General features: G+C 39.6%; 5 protein-coding genes across 5 annotated transcripts; all 5 read left to right on the forward strand.

The window, feature by feature from the left end:
• The first annotated feature begins 1917 nt into the window (after positions 1-1917).
• LOC132256648 (uncharacterized) lies at positions 1918-6539 on the forward strand. The gene is made up of 6 exons (XM_059753144.1): positions 1918-2275; positions 2704-2813; positions 5118-5248; positions 5312-5445; positions 5909-6058; positions 6126-6539. The coding sequence occupies exons 1-6, from the start codon at positions 2200-2202 to the stop codon at positions 6275-6277; spliced, it is 753 nt and encodes a 250-aa protein (XP_059609127.1). The 5' UTR covers positions 1918-2199; the 3' UTR covers positions 6278-6539.
• A 1360-nt stretch (positions 6540-7899) lies between these two features.
• Positions 7900-10318, forward strand: LOC132256670 (uncharacterized). The gene is made up of 7 exons (XM_059753166.1): positions 7900-8042; positions 8106-8224; positions 8569-8622; positions 8690-8757; positions 8980-9113; positions 9184-9336; positions 10070-10318. The coding sequence occupies exons 1-7, from the start codon at positions 7979-7981 to the stop codon at positions 10216-10218; spliced, it is 741 nt and encodes a 246-aa protein (XP_059609149.1). The 5' UTR covers positions 7900-7978; the 3' UTR covers positions 10219-10318.
• An 809-nt stretch (positions 10319-11127) lies between these two features.
• On the forward strand, positions 11128-13417 carry LOC132256661 (protein takeout). The gene is made up of 5 exons (XM_059753154.1): positions 11128-11314; positions 12392-12466; positions 12547-12787; positions 12857-12990; positions 13056-13417. Exons 2-5 carry the CDS (start codon positions 12400-12402, stop codon positions 13352-13354), a joined length of 741 nt encoding a protein of 246 aa, XP_059609137.1. The 5' UTR covers positions 11128-11314; positions 12392-12399; the 3' UTR covers positions 13355-13417.
• A 1337-nt stretch (positions 13418-14754) lies between these two features.
• On the forward strand, positions 14755-15839 carry LOC132257288 (uncharacterized). The gene is made up of 3 exons (XM_059754140.1): positions 14755-14806; positions 14867-15247; positions 15547-15839. The coding sequence occupies exons 1-3, from the start codon at positions 14755-14757 to the stop codon at positions 15837-15839; spliced, it is 726 nt and encodes a 241-aa protein (XP_059610123.1).
• A 779-nt stretch (positions 15840-16618) lies between these two features.
• LOC132257295 (protein takeout) lies at positions 16619-18474 on the forward strand. The gene is made up of 4 exons (XM_059754154.1): positions 16619-16715; positions 17203-17295; positions 17485-17819; positions 18046-18474. Exons 1-4 carry the CDS (start codon positions 16619-16621, stop codon positions 18286-18288), a joined length of 768 nt encoding a protein of 255 aa, XP_059610137.1. The 3' UTR covers positions 18289-18474.
• The last annotated feature ends 1661 nt before the right edge of the window (positions 18475-20135 follow it).

Raw genomic sequence — 20135 nt, forward strand, 5'->3', positions numbered from 1 at the left:
TTGAATGGCGATAATTGTGGGAAGAAAATAATTTTTTTATATAAAAGTATTTCACAGAAATCACATTCCCACACGGAAGGTATCAATTTACAGCCATAAAGTGTTTGAAATTTCTCAAATGCGACACAGCAGTGAATGCTGAAGTGGCGTTTAAAACGAAAGACTTGAACAAGATTAAGCGACGAACCCGCACTGCGAGATAAGGAAATCAGGGCACACTTGCAAGATTGGTGCATTAAAATTGAAAGCAATAGCATTATACCTCAATCAAGTGAAATCAGGCTGTCTTACCTTGAGATGTTGGTCTCTGTGCAGTTTATTTGAGTTCCACATATACAAAATGTTCACAGATTGCAAAATATTTGTCTCATCTCGTTTTCTCAAGTACTCCACACGCCACTATACCATTGACGATTGGACATGATGTGATCTCTTTTCGTCTCGGCGGTCCGCATGCATATGACGGCAAACTTGTAGGTCGCTTGCAATTGAGCAAATGTTACATAAAAAAGAGAAGCAACAGAAGAAGTGGCAGACTTGAACTTATAGAGGTGCATATTGAGATTGTTACAATGATACCTTTTAACACGTTATAGCTGTGTAGAAACATATCCTTGATTGATTAACACTTGAGCAATTTAATTTCTCAAGTCACTTACTGTCGAGGCTTGAGTGGCAATACAGAAGACACTCCAGTCGCGCTCGCCAGGAAAGTGTTTTTTGCACATTTTCTATTTTTCCTGGCCATTGTTTGAATTATTTTTCACCGCCAATTTTAATATCCAGAATTCCCCCGGAGTGTGAAATTGGCGCCAAAGTACACAATATGGCCCTGAACTCGGTAAGAATTTTAATTGGACTTTTGAACAAAAGAAGCTCGAATATGCCGCCAATTTTTCCTCAACCGGTGGCATCTTTTCCTTTTATACAATCACTGGGAGAGGAGAAAAAAAACAGATTTTTGCTCCATTGTTTAACTAATTGTGCGAAGCGATAGAGAAAGTGAAGATTGTACTCCAAGGCGTCAGTATTTATCTTTTTCGTTATTCTCTGACCATCTCCGTCTCCTCAAGTGCGATATACCGGTAACAAGTGACACGATCATTGCACTCTTCGCGCGGAGATTGCCATTTGAAAGTAAAAGTCTCCAATGCGGATGGTGGGCAATTTTTGCCTTACATGCGCCTAGAAGGAAACGCGATAAAATGCCATCAATGTGGGCTGGCACTTCCGCCCTCGAGGATCACCGCGAGACGGAGGACCAAAAAAACCACTGTCCATGCGCGCCAATTAAAAGCAATGTGGAGTTTATTTAGTTGAAAGTCGTATGCATTAGAATTAGATGGATTGCAATGAAACTATTGAGCAAAAATTACTAGTTTTTTCTGCAACCAGTTATGCAAAAGGAATCACAGATTTAGTCTCTGAGTGAAAAGTGGAACTGAGTTTCTCGGTTGAAGTAACTCAAGTTAGATGATCAAGAAAGATTTCTTGGCGGAAACGTTTCGAATTACCTCCTCGGTTTTCTAGTTACCAATCCTAGTTTAAGGATTCCAGAGAAAACAAAAAACTCCAAAGCTTTCCAAGCAAATATTCACAATTAACCCAATTCCACTTGAAAAACTCGATGAATGTCGAATTTATCTTGCCTCACCCGGCTTCCGCTTGAATCACGTTGCTCAGAAACCCAAATAGCTCATATTCCTTGTTTGCTGATTTGTGAACTCTATGTTGGCGAATGCGGTGACCATTGCAAGTCAATGGGTAGCATTCGACAGTCAAGTTTACAGAAATTTTACTGGTTTTTTGCTGCCGCAGGGAAGCGCGGAGTGTGGAGGCTCAAGTGCTGGTGGAGTCCAGGTGGGGGCTGCCCTGGCGGCTCTAGACTTACAATTGCTCCACCGAGTCTCATCAGAGCTAGGCACGATTCCAAGCAGAGAACACCGACAGCGCCCCGCTCGCGAAATCAAGTGCATTCAGCGACACTTTGTGTGAAAATTTCGGTGCTGTTGTATAAAGAAGGCGTCCTTCGACCAAGGAAAATAGTTCTTCACGGTTGTTTTAATATTAACCTGAAGAGCACTTTGTGAGAGAAAAAAAATCGTCAATAAGTGCGTCACAGTGAATAATAGTACTTCATTATACTGTGATAATATTGTCTCTTCAAATTCACATCAACTAAAGTACAAAGCAATCAGAATGAGTTTAAACATGTGGAGGTTCATCTATGTGACGATCTTCATCTTGGCAGCATTTGCTCAGACAGCGGAGAATCGTAAGGAAAAAAAAGTTTTATAAAGCTGAAAAACTTTCCAGAAATCGCACAAATATTGGTGTAAACATCATCTAACCAAGTCATTGTTTGTCCAAAATGAGGGAATTTTTGCCCAGACGATGGCAAGTCCAAATCCCATTGCGCATCCAATTAATTCTTATTCAAGAGTCCATAGAGCACTGTCCGTCAAGTGTCCAATTGACACAATTATTATGCAATCAGCATCATCAATTTAATCATTCATACACTCACCCGTAATTCAGCTGCAATTATGGCTTTTTCTCTCACCTTTCCTCATACCAATCGATGAAATACTGAGTGAGTCGAAAAGGGTCGTTGATCCTCGAGTCATACACTATTTCATCTCCATCGCCACTTTCCATGTCACTTCACCCACTTTTGACCCACTATTCGACCATGTTTTTCAGCGCCTTACATCAAACAGTGTAGCCGCTCTGATCCTCAATTGTTGGACTGCCTGCGAGATGCACTTCACCATTTGCGGCCCTATTTGGCAACCGGCATACCAGAAATTGAGGTAATTTTGAGGAGTTGTGCAAAGATTTCAGTCGCGGCTCTTTTCTCTTCCATTGGGTGGGACACAGTGACAAACTGAAGACACATTCATTATTGACAAAATAGGCACGAAAAAATTAAGTAATTTCCAATTCACTGGGTGGTATTTGATGGCATTATGTTCATTTCATATATGGCTTAGAGGGGAAAAACAGAGACGCGGATGAGGAGTGAAAAGACTGAGTGACTCTATTGACTCTCCAGCAATGCATAACGGCGTGTAATTACACTTTTAGAGAGCCATTGAGCAATTTTTTTCAATTGTTCTTGATCTGAGATACTTTTGCACCTTGCCCACATGCAATCATGTCCAATTACTGTGATTGAAAGAGACAAAAGTGCAGAGGGAGAGAGTGAACAAAAAGCGGGTTTCTTAAAGACGGTCAGGTCACAGTTGGAGAAAAAGCGAAGAAAAAAATGTAAATTTCGTTAATCTCGTCGTGACCATGGTTCGGATGAATCATACCAGAGTATGCAACGATTACGTAAGGATGATTTCGTGCAAGAAAGCATCCAGTTGAACCCAATATGCATTATTACATCAAAATAGTCTTGGGCTCTCGCGCCATATATCATAACACAAAAGTCAATGTCACACTCACACGTTCAAGGTGAGTGGGTGAGGAGCGTGAGGAGCATTTTCACTTGCGAAATCCGCCACGAGATTCATCATCATGGAAAAGCACGGATAGGTTCCTTATGTCGAAGCCTATTAAAAACTGGAAAACATTTCAGAGAAAAAGCTCTAAAATTTTTGTGTCAATGCTAAACTCATCTATTTTACACATGAATCGTCATAATTTCATCTTTAGCATTCAGTTCGCACAACAGCCAAAAAGTGATCTGCTTCTTTTATCACTGCACCTTCGGCCAAACCTCCAAATTCGTCATAAGAATTGTCAAACAATGCAAAAGAGGAATTTTTTTACAAGCAAAACTTATTGTTTTTCTCTCATACCATCATTTGCACTTTTATGCAATAACGAAGCCATCGTTTGTGCCTTGCTGAAGAAATGATTATTGAATATTAAAGACGCCAAGATTTGCTAAGAATTGCATTGTGATCTTGTGCAAAAAAACGACTCTTATTCAATTGGGTATTTGCCTTCTTTATAAATGAACACAAAGAATTGAAAATGAAATTCTTTTGTGAAGATTACTCATTTCTACTTAAGAACATTATACAGCAACCATGATGAAAACGAAATTAACATCACACATAAACTCTCTTTACAGCAAGAAAACAATTGGAAGTTATTAATACATAAAAGAGCAGCAATAACAAGCAAATAAAAAAGTCTTGAAAAAAGATGACTTTCGTCTTTATAGTTGCCAAAATGGCTCAGGGATAATATTCTTTTTAATGTCATTTTTTTACGAACACAATATTTGAGTGGAAAGCAGAAAGATATACTTATCAATGTTCATATTTGTGCAACATCAATTACACATTTGAAAAGAATATTACATTTCCCAGGAAATGCATTAACAATTTTATGAGACAATCTTAATGCCTGCTACAAAATTAAAAGAATTTATCTCTTTTGTACCTAGGAAAATTCTATTTCGAAAGCATTCCCACGTGTATTACGTAAAGCTTTTTATTCCATGTATCATTTCCACTCTGCAACACCAGAAAACCATCAAAGAAGTACATACAAAGTAAAACTTGCTACACCGTGATGAAAAGCCTCTAATCAATTTATATCTTATAAAATATCACTAAATAAGTGTTGTCAAAAGGTCACAGCAAGAAAGGAAAACAGCAATTATCAATAACAAGTCTCTTTATCCAAAAATAAGTACAAGAATTATGAGTAGAAGAATATTAAGTCTAATTGACGATAATGTTTTCACTCGAGGTCGCACAATTAATCTTTGCCAAGACCGTGGCATTGAATGTGATCTCTAAACCCGAAACGGCGTGATTAGATAATAAAAGTTCTGATGATAGTTATGCAATATTATCGAGTTCCGCGAATGGATCATTTCTTGCAAAGCAATGTGATTCAGAGAGCTATTAATTAGTCTTTGAGATTTCCACGTGAATTGAGTATCCAGCTTCAAATATAATGTATGCATATGAGGGAAAAGCACGTTCCCATCACTATTGTTGCTTGACTGGTAAACACTATAACACTGCAATATACAGATCGTTATTAATATGACGTGATGCGCAAAAACGCACCGGTGAAATCTTCAACACTCAATTAATTGTGATAATTCCGGAATGAGCATTTCCTTACAATTCATTTTTACACCGCAGATGCCCTCTGTCGAGCCCTTCGTCATGGACAACCTGGCCCTCCAGCTCACCGGCGGACCCCAGGGTTACCGAGTGAACCTCAAGAACATGGAGGTCTACGGAGCCAGCAACTTCACCGTTAAGTCTATCAAGTAAATTTGCAATTGTGTCACCGAAAAAATGAAGCCCACTGACAAATTGGCAATTCTTCGCAGGTTGAGCGAGAACAATAAACCGTTCGAGGCGAGAATTGCGCTGCCCAAGTTAGTCATCAAGGCGAAATACTTCAGTTCCGGGGTGCTCATCATTATTCCCGCCAGTGGGAGTGGAGACTTTGCCGGTGCTTTCGGTGAGTGTCTTTCTAGAGAAGAAAGCTCCCCATTCTTGGCCTGGCACATGCTTTCTCACACTTGTGAAGATCAAAGCCATAGAATTTTAATTTGACAACATTTTTTATTCACACCATAAATCTATCTAAGGCCACCACGTAAACTTGGAATCGTACAATTGATTAATAATTCACACATTGGCTGTTGAGATAATAAAACCGTTTGAAAATGCCACCAAAATTGTATAGGAGTTGAGAAGATTATATCGGTTAGCAATGTAATTACGTGAATGGTTTATGTACGTGCCACTGAATATGGCATAATTGAGTAAATATTACAATTGGTTTATCAACCTATTTATTAACCACTTAATCAACAACTTTGTAACAATCTCATGCTCGTGAGGCTACGCATTGTAATCTCCTACTTATATCTAATTTCATTTTCTCTAATTGTTTACTTTGCATTTTTTTACTTTCTCAGATGGCGTTGTGGCCGATATCCGCGGAACAGTTTCAACTGAACCACGTCCGGAGGGTACTTTTATGCGCGTTGAGACACTTGGCTTAGAACTGACCATCAAGAAGGTGCGACTGAGCGTGTCCAAAGTCTTCAACAACAACAGAATATTGAGTAAGTGGGCCGAAAGTGAATATATCCCCTCTAAAGTGTTCATCCTAACCCTTGTTCATCTTTCCAGCTGAGGCCACAAACCTGTTCCTCCGTGAGAATGGTCACGAGGTGGTGAAGGCAATGCAGCCGCAACTGCAGAAGAAGCTCTCGATCGAGTTTATGCGCATTGCCAACCAACTGGTTAAGCATGTGCCCATAGAACAGTTCCTTCGTGATTGAAAGTGAGATGTGCCTCCATGCCACCATGGGTGCGACAGTCTGAAGAATGTCTCTCGTAATAAGCGCAATTTCCATTTCAATGCGAATCTTGAATACTTCTCAAAACAACGTAATTTTCAACAATTTGTTTTTACATATGTATGTTTTAAGTAGTTTCCTATAATGTACCATTTCCACCAGTAGGCACAAATCTGTCTTAGGCTTAATTGAGCGAATTGAACAATACATTTTTTTTATGAATATATGGTTGATAAACTATAAATAGTGTGTTTCACTGCTCACATCACTGGTAATTTATGCATCTCCCAGTGTAACTTTGTGCAGTCGTGGCGGCAATGGATTTTCCACCTGTCGAGTATCTCAAGTTTATGTATGGCTGCAAGAGAATTTCCTATCCTCGTCTATTATGCAATACCCCACGCAACGATCAATAACCTATGTTCTCGTATGCATAAGATCTAAGTGGAAATGCCATCGATTGAGTTCAAGGTGTTTTTTGACTCATATGATTCCATTTGGAAAGTGCGTCGACGCTAGGATCAAAATGCACGCAATTAACTCGATTAATTCTATACATTTTCGATCATTGTCTTACCGGTGCCCTTGCACAATCTCCGGTAGACACTAGCCGAGAAGTTTTCTAATGCAATTCATGAATGGAGAAACACACTTCCCTTCGCTAATGTATTTATGGACTTTTAGTGCACTGCTAGCGGCTATAAATACATCATTGCACCATTGGAATGATTCATTAATTTGGAATAATTGGGCAAAAAGTGGAATTCACACTTCATCGTGTGAAAACCATTGCGAAATCGGAAATGATAGAGACGTTCTAGCTAAATTTCACTGGAAGAACTCAAACTCCATCGCCCAATTCCATTGAACGCTAATTGCGCCCTTCCTTCCTCGATCGATACGATCAGTGACGCTTCGCGATCCATTTGGAAAGTATAAAAATCATGCTTGCAGAAAATCGTTACATTTTCATAATATAACTACATAAATTTGAAGTTACAAATTCTCATCACGTGTGGAACTCATCGATCGCAATCATTTGTGGAAGGTGTGTGTGTCTTCGCTAAATCCACTGATTTGGCGCCAATTATATATCTTACTACTCCGCGCTTGAATAAATGAGTTTTCTTGCGAAGGTATGTCCAGATGATTGTCATCTTCCATATGTGACATTGAAAAGTAAATCAAATTCTTTCAGATGCTGCTGTGGACATACTTTCTCGTATCTCAAAAAGCCTGAGTCACAAACTCTTCTCGTCAATTAATTGAAAATTGAGGTAATTAAGTAGCACTGAGTGCATGGGTAAATAATGTCATTATCTGCTCGATGCACCGTGAACGAGTGTCATGGTCAAATGGTATAAACAAAACCCTTTTCGCTGGGTAATTCTACCGAAAGATCTCGAGGAATCGTTGAACTCCTGCCCAGAGACATGGTGAAGATCACACAAAGACACATCGTTTTCCGATCTTCTGGCGAATGACATCTCTTCATCGGCCACTGAGCGCTTTGTATAAAATCCAAGGTGAAAAAGCCGCGAAGGTTCATTCATAACGACGCATCGCCAAGAAGAAAGTGCCTCACGGAGTGCAAAGTGAGTGGTAAAGAGTTTATTTGTGTTTGGGGAAATTTCTGTATTGAGTGCTCTTTTGTGAATTTTGAGAGAATTTACGCTAATCACTATGAAATACTCCATATCAGCTGCAATTCTACTTGCCCAGTGCATTCTCTGTCTCTCAGAGCAGCGTAAGAGATTCCTCAGGAATACCTTGATCCTAATCAGATAATTGTGAGATGTTAAAATTGCAGCTTACTACCTGCAGCAGTGCACTAGAGATGATCCGGATGTAAACTCCTGCCTGAGAGAATCGGCGAATAAATTCGCTAGACACTTGAGAGATGGAGTTCCCGAGCTAGAACTGGAAGAGGTCAGTGCCTAATGCATTTTACATCAATTCTTATTGTTTCAATTCAATCACACATTTGCATTGCGACCGTCAAGAGAGCGAGCGAGCGAAAAGTGGCGAGAACGCAAAAACCAAACACTTTGTTTCACATTGGAGTTGTGCTACATCTCTCGTTATTTGAATATATATAAAAATTAACTGTAAAGGCAACATGAAAAAATTCCCATTCAAGCGACGCGTCAGCTGTTACATCGCGACAGCCACGCGTAGTTATCGCTTGTTGTCTTGGCATGATGATAAGGTCAAGAGTTTTCCTATAGCTGGAATAATTAACATGATCTGCAGAGAGTCTCTTCAATTGTCAGGTGGAGCCAGTTATCGTGGATGAGATCAGTATTGTTCTCGGCAATGGACCAGAGGTATGCCCAGCACTTGCACTCATTTGCATAAGCTAACAATGTTTCTCTTAAATCACTCTGACTCAAGGGCTATCGTGCCATTTTCCGAGACATCGAAGCCTTCGGCGTGAGCAACTTAACAGTGACCAATATTCGGTGAGTGTGCCACATTCTGAGCCGCCCAAATGACTTTTCCGAGCCTTCGTTGGCTTCATTGTCATGTATTCGATGTGTTTTCACTCCACAATGTTACATATTATTAAGTCATCAACCAGTTATGGAAATCAGAGGGATAATCACGTTTGCAGCGGTCAATGATCGAGATTGAAGATGAAAGAAGTAGAAAAGAATATCAATGAATTTCTCTCTCCTCGCCAGATCCGACGTCGACACCTTGCAATTTCAGCTCACACTGGAGATACCCAAGATCAAAGTTCGGGCTCAGTACAGATCGTCCGGAGTGCTGATCTTGGTACAGGCCTCAGGAGCTGGTGACTATTGGGGTCAATATGGTGAGCAAGTTTTACCATCTCTATTGTTTTTGGCTCGCTTCCTCTAAACCGTTTACTTTCATTTGCACAGAGGGTGTCAAAGCGAAAGTGTATTTCAAAGCTGTACCTCAAGAGACTATTGATGACCTGACTTATCTGGCGGTGGAGCAGGTGAAAATGGACTTCAGCGTGAAGGAAATCAATATGGGCGTCGAAAATATCGCCAATGGAAATAGCATTATACGTGAGTTGAATATAACTTTTTAATTACGCCAGACGTATTTTCTGATAACAATTTCAAAAAATGCAGGAAAAGCTCAAAACAGACACTTTATTCAATTGTTCACGAGAATTTTGATTCGGATACTCCCGAAACCCGTTTCAAAGATCTTCCAGAGGTCAAATTGTTGAAAATATTTTCACAAATGAAGATTATATCGTGTAACACGTTTCCCTCTATTCATGTAATCTTTTTACATACTTTGTAGTGGAATATTTTAAATGAATAACTCAGTTTAACAGTTAAGGTCAGCGAAATAGATACAACTATATAAGCCTTCCTAGTCATGGAGTAAAAAGTTTTACTTTTTTCGGCTTTTTAAGTTCAATTGCACATATGTCAGTTTTTTTTTATCAATTCCTGTTTTACTAAAATAGATCAATAAAATATACACGCGAGCTTTTTACGGATTGAAATATTTTTGTTTGTCCATGTGACCTCAATCCAATTGCATTTTTTGCCAAATTCTCCTGTTATGTGTACCAAACGGGTCCACAGCAGCGAACAATTAAATTCTTCCACTTTTATCCATCGAATGATAAACCTTTTGAAATTCTTTCATTGTCTTTGGCGCTTTTTGTCACATTGAATTCATTTGTGAGGTTCTTCTAAGAAAAAAACATCACATTTCTCTGACATCATGGCATGCAAATACACTTTTCTAATCATCAAATATTGTTATCGCATTCATTCACAGAGGCGGCTCTCAATCTCTTCATCAACTCAAATAGTCAGGAGCTTCTGAAGGAGATGAAACCTGCCCTGAGGGCCAAACTCACTACAGTTCTGCACAATTTCATGGATAAACTATTCGAGAGAGTTCCACTAGAGTACTGGATTGTGTGAAATCGAGACAGTCCTAATCGCATTTCATTCCATTTTATTATTTTTCATTAGTAATTACTTTAAATTATTGTATGAAATCTTTTCTCTTCACTCGTGTTTTCCATTTACGTTTCCACAATCACATCTTCTGAATAAGCAATTCCCCACACATTGCAATTTTATATCCATTACAATCAATTGTTGATTAAAATCTCTCGATGAAATAATACAAAATTATGAGAAGTGCAGTAGAGTTAGGAGAATAAAGCATGATCAAAATTTTCACTCAATCTCTGTCAGTTTAAGGAAAAATATAAGAGTGCATCTCACAAAATTGCTCAACAACAATGTAATTGAGCATATAATTATTTCTACTCCGAAAGTATCACTTTATAATTAGACTTTAAATTGCTGCTTACGCGAGAAATTATTAGATGATTGAAGCGAGCAAAATCAGTCAAAGAAACTGCAAGTCCGGAGGCAAAAGTATTAGGCGTAAAGTAAATGACAAAAATGTGAAAACACACATCCAGTAAATGGTTCGTCGAAACCTGTTAACACCTCTGAATTCGCGACTTTGCCAATTTCGCCTGAATTGTGCCAAAATCCGGATGTTCTTGTGTCCAATGTAAATGTTTTCTGATTGATATTGAGAGAATTTGTCGCCTTCGCCAACATCAAATTGTGATTACGTTGAAACTATCTGAATGAGAAGCAACGACAGTAAATGCAGAGTACCTTCGAGATGGAAATTGAGTTTTCTTGCTCGCACTTCCTTTTCAACCTTCCCCTTTTCCATTTTTTTCTGTACTCAAGAGAGCGAGAGAGAGAAAAAAAGCAGGGAATTGTAAATACACAGACGTGTTGTATGAAAGGCAGGTTTGTGTGATTAACCACTTAAGTTTTCCATCACAACCTACCTGCCGGTATAAAAGAACAGTTCCGAGATTCTAGCCGCTCAGTCATCGTCGATAGGTACTGCGAGAAAAATCATTAGGAGTATTTTCGGTGGAAGAGTCTTGTGATAGTGCCAGAGTGATTGAAAAGCAAATACACATTTTACTATACTTTGTCGCGCAGATATTTTGTGTTGTTTCACCCATTAATTATAAAAAGTGTAAGTTACAAATTTAATTAGTATCTGCCAAGATCGTCAAAACAATTCATTTTTCTTGCATGAATGGTGCTGCTAAAAAATCTTCGGTCATCTCTATATTTAATCGTGTGACTTTGGTCTGATTAGCCATTTGATTAATATTATGACTTTTCAGTGGAAAATTCCCCTTCTAATCACGAAATCTCCCCAAATTATACATACACAAACGTCTTTCGTTGACTGTGAGTCAGCAAAGCAAGTGAAAAAAAAATTACGATATGCGAAGCTAATTATGCTGGAAAATCTATAAATTGGAAGTTTGTTGCATAGGATGCATTCTGGCTATTAGAAGTGAGAATGCTCATAATTATAAATAGTATCTAGGTCTAGTTAATAAGATGAAAAAAACGTGGCTGGAAAATGCACTTAAGTTCATATCATTTCGTGTTTTCTTGCTCTCTTGCGACATTTTCCGGTTTGCCACTGGCTCAAAATTTACCATACCAGAGCCACAATCTCGCATAACTTGATGTGACCATGATCTGTTCTATTTTTTTCTGCACACTCAATTAAGGGTAGAACCAGAAAATCCACACATGACCACAGCAATATTCCCACCAAGTTCATTACACATTTTCTGAACGCATTCACTAAACCTATATAACTGGACGCTCAAACCATAATCATGAACGTATACACAATTAGACTTAAATGCAAATGTTGGGCATCATCAATCTCGTTTTGTAAAAATCTCAACACTAACAGGGACAGAAAAAATCAAAAAATGTCACCCTAATAATGCATTATTGCTATTGCAATAATAGTGCAAACACTCAAGCAACATCCTATCAAAAAGTATGTTTGTATTCGCTGGTTTCACATTTTTTCCTCCGCACGGAAAACAATAGCAGGAAAAACTGACAATCAAGCACTTTTTCTTAGCTTATCAAATGACCGTCTTCCGAGATTTAACAGGTATACTTTTGATACACTTCCTCGTGTTTACAACTCTTGATCATACAGTATAAAAAAAATGCCATTGAGAGTTTTAGTGGAATTTTTTAATCATTTAATGATCTTTTTCCCCAAAAATTCCAGAGAAAATCATGTTGCGGGCATTCAGCCTCGGGCTTTTCATGTGTCTGTACGCTTCAGTAGCAGCAGAGGATGTTCGTAAGTAAAGAAATATTCGACACTCTTTGACACTCATTTTCACAATCAGGAGAATAATGAGTATGTGAACACTTTTCCAGCTGAATACCTTCACATTTGCCAGCAGACTGACCCAGAGCTCGAGCAGTGCATGATCAGGAGCATAGAGCAGCTGCGTGCGAAGTTGGCTGTGGGTATCCCGGAACTGGATATTCCACGCCTCGAGCCCATTGATCTGGGCGATCTCCTTGTTGCCGGAAGCAACACACCGAATGGCTTAACGATCACTGCCAAAGACATTCAATCTTACGGAGCATCCGATTACCACATAAAGAAGATTGAGTGCGTTGGAAATATCTAATTGCCGTTCACACGGGAAATTTATTCAATCACTTTCATAACAATTTCCAGAGTGGTTGAATATGGTCAGCACTACAAGCTGCAACTTCAACTTCCACATCTTTACACAAAGGGAAGGTATGCTATCGACGGACGCGTTCTGCTGTTGCCCATCAAGGGTGCTGGAAAGTTCACAGGGAATTTCAGTGAGTTTGCAATTAGCGACATCTCCTCCATTGTCCTGATAATCACTTCCTGAGGTGAATTTCAGCGCGATGCACAGCAGATGTGACGATGGTTCTGGAGCCCAGAGAGATCCTCGGAAGTGACCACATCATCCTGAAGCGACTTCAAATCAAAGTGAAGGTGGGCAAAGGCTCGATGTATTTGGAGAACCTCTTCGGTGGTGACAAGACTCTGGGAGACATTGTTAATGACACTATTAATCAGAACTTCGAAGTTGTGAGCAGAGACATCATTCCGCTGATTGAGAAGGCGCTCGAGCGACACTTCAAGAAGACGTCCAACAAAATTCTCAGCAGATACACGAGGGATCAGTTGTTCCCATAGCAATTGGGTTAGGGTGATTTTTTGTATATGAGAAAAATATTGTAAATACAGCTTATGAAGTAAGAGTGGATATTATTTTACATAAAAATAATTGATTGTAATTATTTGGTTCAATTCCTCTGAGGCGTAACTTTAGTCCTTCGTCTCTTCCAGCACTCAGAAATTGCAATTTTGTACAAAATGATCATTGCAAGCAGAAAAGTCAAAAGACACAGCAAAGTAATCTTTGCCGTTTCACGAGAAATTGATGCTGTTTCGATCTCCTGTTTTTTATCCTCAGAAATTTTTACATCATAGTATTTCTCTGAGGTGAAATATTGATTGCATTCTAAATCGTTTGAATCTTTGCATGTGACAACATCCGAGCAGTCGCTCTTCGTATTGTGACGGTAATCTCTCACCAAATCTGTCACCACCATATCAGATAGAGTAATTGCTGTGAAATTAAGATGCTTCTGTACAATGAAGTCCACTACTTCGAGACTGGGATCACTCACGGTATCAAGAGTTAATATCAAAGCACCTTCATTGTGAGTCAGTTCATTGATATCCTTGCAGCCCCAGAAGATGATGTGTCCCAATTCGGAAGTGTTCAACACGTTGGTTAACTCATATTTTGACTGCATATCAAGAAATATAAACCATTTTGTCCACATCAGCTCATAATGACAATTATAATACGTATTCTGTGCGCCAGTTGAAAGATTTCTGTCCAAAATGTACGAAATATTTGCGACGGAAATTGGATCTCTCGAATTGAGGCAAAATTTGAACAGAAATTTGGCGCAAAGACTCTTCTTGTACACCATCGATAGGTATTTGCATCCTGGAACGAAGTCATTTTCTGGGTTTATGAACCAACAGTTGGGTTCTCTGAAGAACGTCTCACCAGATTCCAATTCTGGCAGCAGAGAAAGAATATACCACTGACGATAGAATACATGAGAATCCATATAAAAAGTATTTGCATATGGTTCAGGACACTTTCCAGGAAACACTTTGAAAAGACTCTCATCAAAGCATGAGAGAATCAGGAGCAATTGAATAAAACTATTACTTCCGAGAGTCATCTTGAACTGCTGCCAAATCATATTCCACTCAAATTAATATATTACGTACAGATTAAATCGTGATAATTAATATCAATACATTGCAAGGAACGAAGATATTGACATTCATAATTATTTTGCAATCAAACAAAACATTCTATGAAAATAAAAACACCCATAATATGGGTTAATCGAACGCGGGCGCAAATGGGGAAAAAACTACTCAGCATAATTACTTTAAAAGCGCATCAAACAAGAGTGTCTCAAATTGACATCGCTCGTCAGTTTAATTTGTGAATCGATACTTATCGCACCGACTAATTGTTCACCATGAAGTGCTCATTTTTCATAATGCTGGCCGTTCAGCAGACATTAAGCCTAGCTGCGCATAAAAATGAGATACGTGAGTGAGAATTTTCAAAGTGCAATAAATCATGTTACTAATTGGATTCGTCTTTCCCAGCAAAATACATTCACGTATGCAATAGAAATCTCGATCCTGACCATTTGAATGAGTGTGTTCGACGATCAATTCTCATGCTAAAGCCCAGACTCAATCGGGGCATTCCTCAGCTCTCTCTGCCGTCCTTCAATCCACTGCGTCTGCCCAAAGTATCCTTCTCCCAGGAACAAGGCCCGATCAATCTCAATTCCACGTACACAAATGTCAAAATCCATGGTCTGTCTGACTTTGACTTGCAGAGCGTGAAAATCGACTTGAAGAAGAACTTCTTTCAATTGAAAATTGTGTTCCCGGAGCTCTACATGACTGGCGATTACAACATCAATGGACATATGCTCATGCTTCCACTCCAAGGCAAAGGAGTCAGCTATGGGAATTACAGTGAGTAGTAGAAGAAAACTTTAGTGTCAAATTTGTCATAGTTTAAATTGGTGGAAAAAGTGTAGTAATTTTTGCAACTTTTATTGTTCATAAACGATTCTAGAATGTCCGAAAAACTGATTAATGTATCACCATGCGAGAGAACGTACGATTTATTGTGGAAATCTAACAAAATGTGCAATTGGATAAGCAAAACAATGATCAAAAGTGTTTTACAACAGTTTATTGAATTAATGGCAATTGTTATTGCGGTAATTTAAGTCATTTCCGTAACTGATGAGTGTTTATCATCTTTCCAGCTGATGTTGAAGCGACTGCATCACTGTTTTGCGAGAGAGTCGCTGGGAAAGGCATGAAGGAGCATTTCGTTGTGGAGGATCTCTCTGTGGAATTTACAATCGGCGATGCAACTTGGACATTTGACGGAGATAATGACCTGTGCGCAGTGATGAATAAGTTCATGAACGACAACTGGAGGATTGTTATCGGCGAAATGCGTCCGGCCATCCAGATGGCCATGGCGAAGATCATTAAAAAGATCACAGGGAAGATCTTCCAATTGTACAGCATCGATAAACTCTTGCCGCAGTAATCAACGCTCTAAAAAGCCACTTTTTTATGCTGAGCCACGAAGCGCGTACGAATTATGATTTCTCAATTGCGACTTTCAATAAAGCCATTACTTATATGTGTTGCATTTGAAGCGGTGAGAGGGTTTTTTTTACCCAAGCACTAATATTGCTCTGATTTGTAGACATAAAACATTTTAGGAAATTAGCATGATTTTTTTTTCATTCATCAGCGCAAAAAGACACGCCTCTGAGGTATTGCCACTTTCACTACGGACTAGTTCCCCGGCTTCCGGTCGATTTTACTGTATAAGCCGTGCACATGCTGCGGCGTATGTGGATGAAAGGTCTTTAAAATAAAACGGCACCGACATTGAACGCCTAGCCCACTCTCTTGTTTGTTCATTCAGTAAAATCCATTTCCACCAAATCGCGCGACAGCACGCTCCGGTGGCTCGACTGTCTGATCATGGGATGCGAGACTGCAGTCGGTTGAGGTGTAAAATTACGTATATATCGCGCTGTAACGAATTAAGGCACCTCATGTGATAGACTGGCGGGAATTGCAGAAGCCGATGACCAGCTTTTTGAGTAACCACCAGCAAACCTCACGAGGCATTCGCAGCTCAGCCGTGCAGCGAGTTAGACGATCTTCTGCACCTCCGCAGCTCCAGTCCAAATGCACTGCTGAGCCCCTCAAAGGCATTGCATTCTCGCCATTACTCAACCACAGTGTGACTTTCTTGTGCAAAAGTGAAACGGGATAATTAGCGTGCAGCTCAGCGAGGACATTTCGATCAACATGCAAAATTGCATAAAGAAGATCTTCGCATCTCTTGTCATCTTCGGATATTTCGGCGGTGCTCTAAGTGCAGATGTGCAGCAATTAAGAGAGAAACGTGAGTATTGTGGGGAGATTTTCGTGAATCAGAGGGAATTTGCAAAGCTGTTGCCACAATCTTCAACCTCGACCCAATATCCGGTGATGCTACAGTAAAATAAGATAGAAAGTGTAAACTTCATACATCATGCAAATGGAAACCTCGCATTGTGTGATTTCCCTGTGTATAAATACTGTATGCATACTCGTAAATTGTATAACTGAAAAGTACATCGTGAGCCTTCTCACCTCTTTTCTCACACCATCATCTTCGTGCCACGAACTCCATGAGTCTGAGCCAAGAAAGGGTACACAGCAGACCACCAAATCAATACCATCCCGTGTGTTATTCAACTCTTTTATCATGAGTTCCACAGTGGAATAGTCCATGGCAATTATTGTGCATAGTTCGTGCAATTTCTAAGACCGCAAACGCGGTAATTGGGTGGACTGTTGACCGGTTGCTAATAATTTTGTAATCATATTCCACTTTTATGCTTTTTCAGCTGATTGGCTACTCACCTGCCCTAGAGAGAATCCCAATCAAGACGGCTGCTTTAAGAAAATGTTCGAGGGAATGTTCACAAGATTAGCCAAAGGTGAGGCACAAGAATATAGTGAGCAAGCAGTCACTCACATGAGAACACAAATTGCACAATTATGCAATGCACTGAACCACTATGACAATATTACAATTATATACATTCATCACACCAGGCAATTACTATTATCGAGAACTTTCTCAATAAATCACTAGTGAAATTTACAAATACATATTTTTCTTCCAGGAATTCCCGAGGTTGGCATCGAACCTTTTGAACCACTTAGGATCAAGGATGTGGAAATCTCTAAAGGAATGGGAAGTCTAACACTTGCCGGAGGCTTTCAGAATCTCCTCGTTCGAGGCCCATCCAATGCAACAGTGCGTCGAGCTCTCCTCAACTTTCAGGATCGATCCCTCGACTTTGACCTAGAACTTCCCCTTCTGAGGATAAACGCCACATACAATCTCAAAGGGAATGTCCTCCTTCTGCCACTGGTCGGCAATGGGGATGTTAAAATGGCCCTCAAAGACGTGCGATCGAATGTCGCAACGAAATTCAGCATCAAGAAATTGCCCGAGGTTCGTTGAAGACCACTTTTCACTTTCAATTTCGATATGGCCGCAAAGTAGGCAAAAGTAGAAGTGATCGCGATATCGTGTATGGATTGGAGCAGGTGTATAAAAATCACTTTTCATACTGTAACAGACACATAAAATCGTATGCGTTTGATCACAAATTAATGACCGATGAAGTGATTTGATCCGTATTTCAGGTGGAAATTATATGCTATGCTTCTTGTTGCAGGAAGTGATTCAAATTGATGAAATGAAAGTAACATTTTTAGTGGGTGGCATGAAGATCCACTTGGACAACCTGTTCAACGGCAACCAGATCCTGGGGGCATCCCTGAACCTCTTCCTCAACCAGAACTCCAACGAGATCATCGCTGAGCTGAGGGGTGATCTTGAGAATGGACTCACAAAGATTTTTATCAATCTGTGGAATAATGTTTTCTCCAGGATGCCAATTAAGCTGTGGTTAATATAGATAGAAGTGGAAATTAGTCTTTTTGTACCTTAATCTTCAGCATCACTGAAAGATAAATGTGTTTGGCAAAATGCTCCTGATACGGACAAAAACCTTAACCCTGACACTTTATACTGTTTTTCTTTTCTCGCAGAGCTATTAATGTGATTGTTTGCAAAATACACCTTTTTTGTAATTAGCTGATATCGGGGGATTTGTCTAAACCGAAAAGTTTCTACAGAAAAAAACTTGATCGAAATCAATTTGTCAGTTTTGATGAATAAATACAATGTAGACAAAAAGTGCACATGTGCTCTCAATAATTTTATTGCTAATATGGACCTTTGACAAATGATCTTGATTGTGCCTCCTCATCATTGTAGTCAGGTACTCTTGTGAAATTTCTCACAGACCGGCCTTGAGTACATCACACCGAAGTCAAACTATGCTGCGATGTTTTACGAATTTAAATTACTGTGAGTGACTCTGTGATAAATTTATTATATCACAAAATTTCTCGGCATGTGTCTAAGAAGCTTAGCATTTCGATGGAAATTTTTAACAATCCCCCAAAGTTCTTGCAATTGCAAAAACAGACCCTGTTTTGTTCCCCTCAGGCCATCAAGGAACTTCAATTTATCATACACGTGCTTAATAAAAAAGCATCATAGACGTCTTTCCGAAGACTTTGCTCTCTGCGCAAAAAGAGTCAATAAAACAATAAACTTTTATAGAACTATTTTGATATAAGAATCAACCACCTATTAAATGATAGGTCTCTCTAATAGTCAGAATGTATTGCCCAGCGACTTGATGAGTTGCTTCACAGAAAGCTACCGAAAACGTATAATTAATTTTCCAATTTACCAGTGACGTAAATAAGCTATAAATGTATTTTTTCGTAAAATCTAACATAAGAACTGTGAGAAAACTGTTAAATCATCCTCACGAAACTGTAATTATGACTTTCCAGTAGTGCCCATGATATGAAAATTTCCTCATGTATTGACAGATATGCGGCAGAGATCACGAATAGGTGAAAAAGACAAGATTATCCCACTCACCTCGGCTTGTGTTAGCTTGAATATAATCTGAAGATATTATCATATGCGTATGATCGACAAATCGCAGGTGATTCATGCTCTTGCAATGAGTTACACGAAGTGACACAATAAAAGCGCACCCGGTAAAAATAATAAAGTGCTTAAATGTATGCATATGCGGTCAAACATTCTTGCACAACAATCGGAAGAATCACTTTGGGCGTGCATGTGGGAAAATTATAGGTAACGCCGAAGAAAACACACAAAATATTATACAAAGAAATTCACGGCGAAGCAAGTACAGTGTCAAGGGTGCAGTACAATGCTCAAGAGTGGAATTTTCCCCTTATGCAACGCAGTCTTTCTGGGTCGGCCAAGAAACCAGAGTGAGTCTCCTGAGATAACGCGGCGCTCTGCAAATTCTTCCATGTGCTCTCGCTCTCACCGTGGGCAAGTAATCCACATCAAGAAACCACTTTTGGGTTCTCGTGCGCGCGAGATAAAAAGTGTGCCTGAAGACGTCCGTGACACTAAAAAAGTGACGTAGTCTCGTGAACTTGGTACTCTGCCATCCATCTTGCGACGCACGAGAAATTCGATTGGGGAGCAATTGAGCAGCACACAGCGCGTAAACAAGAGCCCCACCACGAGCGGCCCCCGGCCCAGAGAGGAGCAAAAAAGAAGCCTTCCCGATGCTTTTTCTCCCACGACAATACGCTGTGGTGGAGGAAAACAGAGGACAACCCGCCGTCTCGAAAACATAAGACCGAAGTGGCACCTCAATAAAAATTTACCACCGTCTGTGGCAGACGCGTCGACATCAAA

Source organism: Phlebotomus argentipes, unplaced genomic scaffold (genome assembly GCF_947086385.1).
Source record: "Phlebotomus argentipes unplaced genomic scaffold, Phlebotomus argentipes genome assembly contig_6, whole genome shotgun sequence".
In the NCBI taxonomy this organism is placed as follows: Eukaryota; Metazoa; Arthropoda; class Insecta; order Diptera; family Psychodidae; genus Phlebotomus; species Phlebotomus argentipes.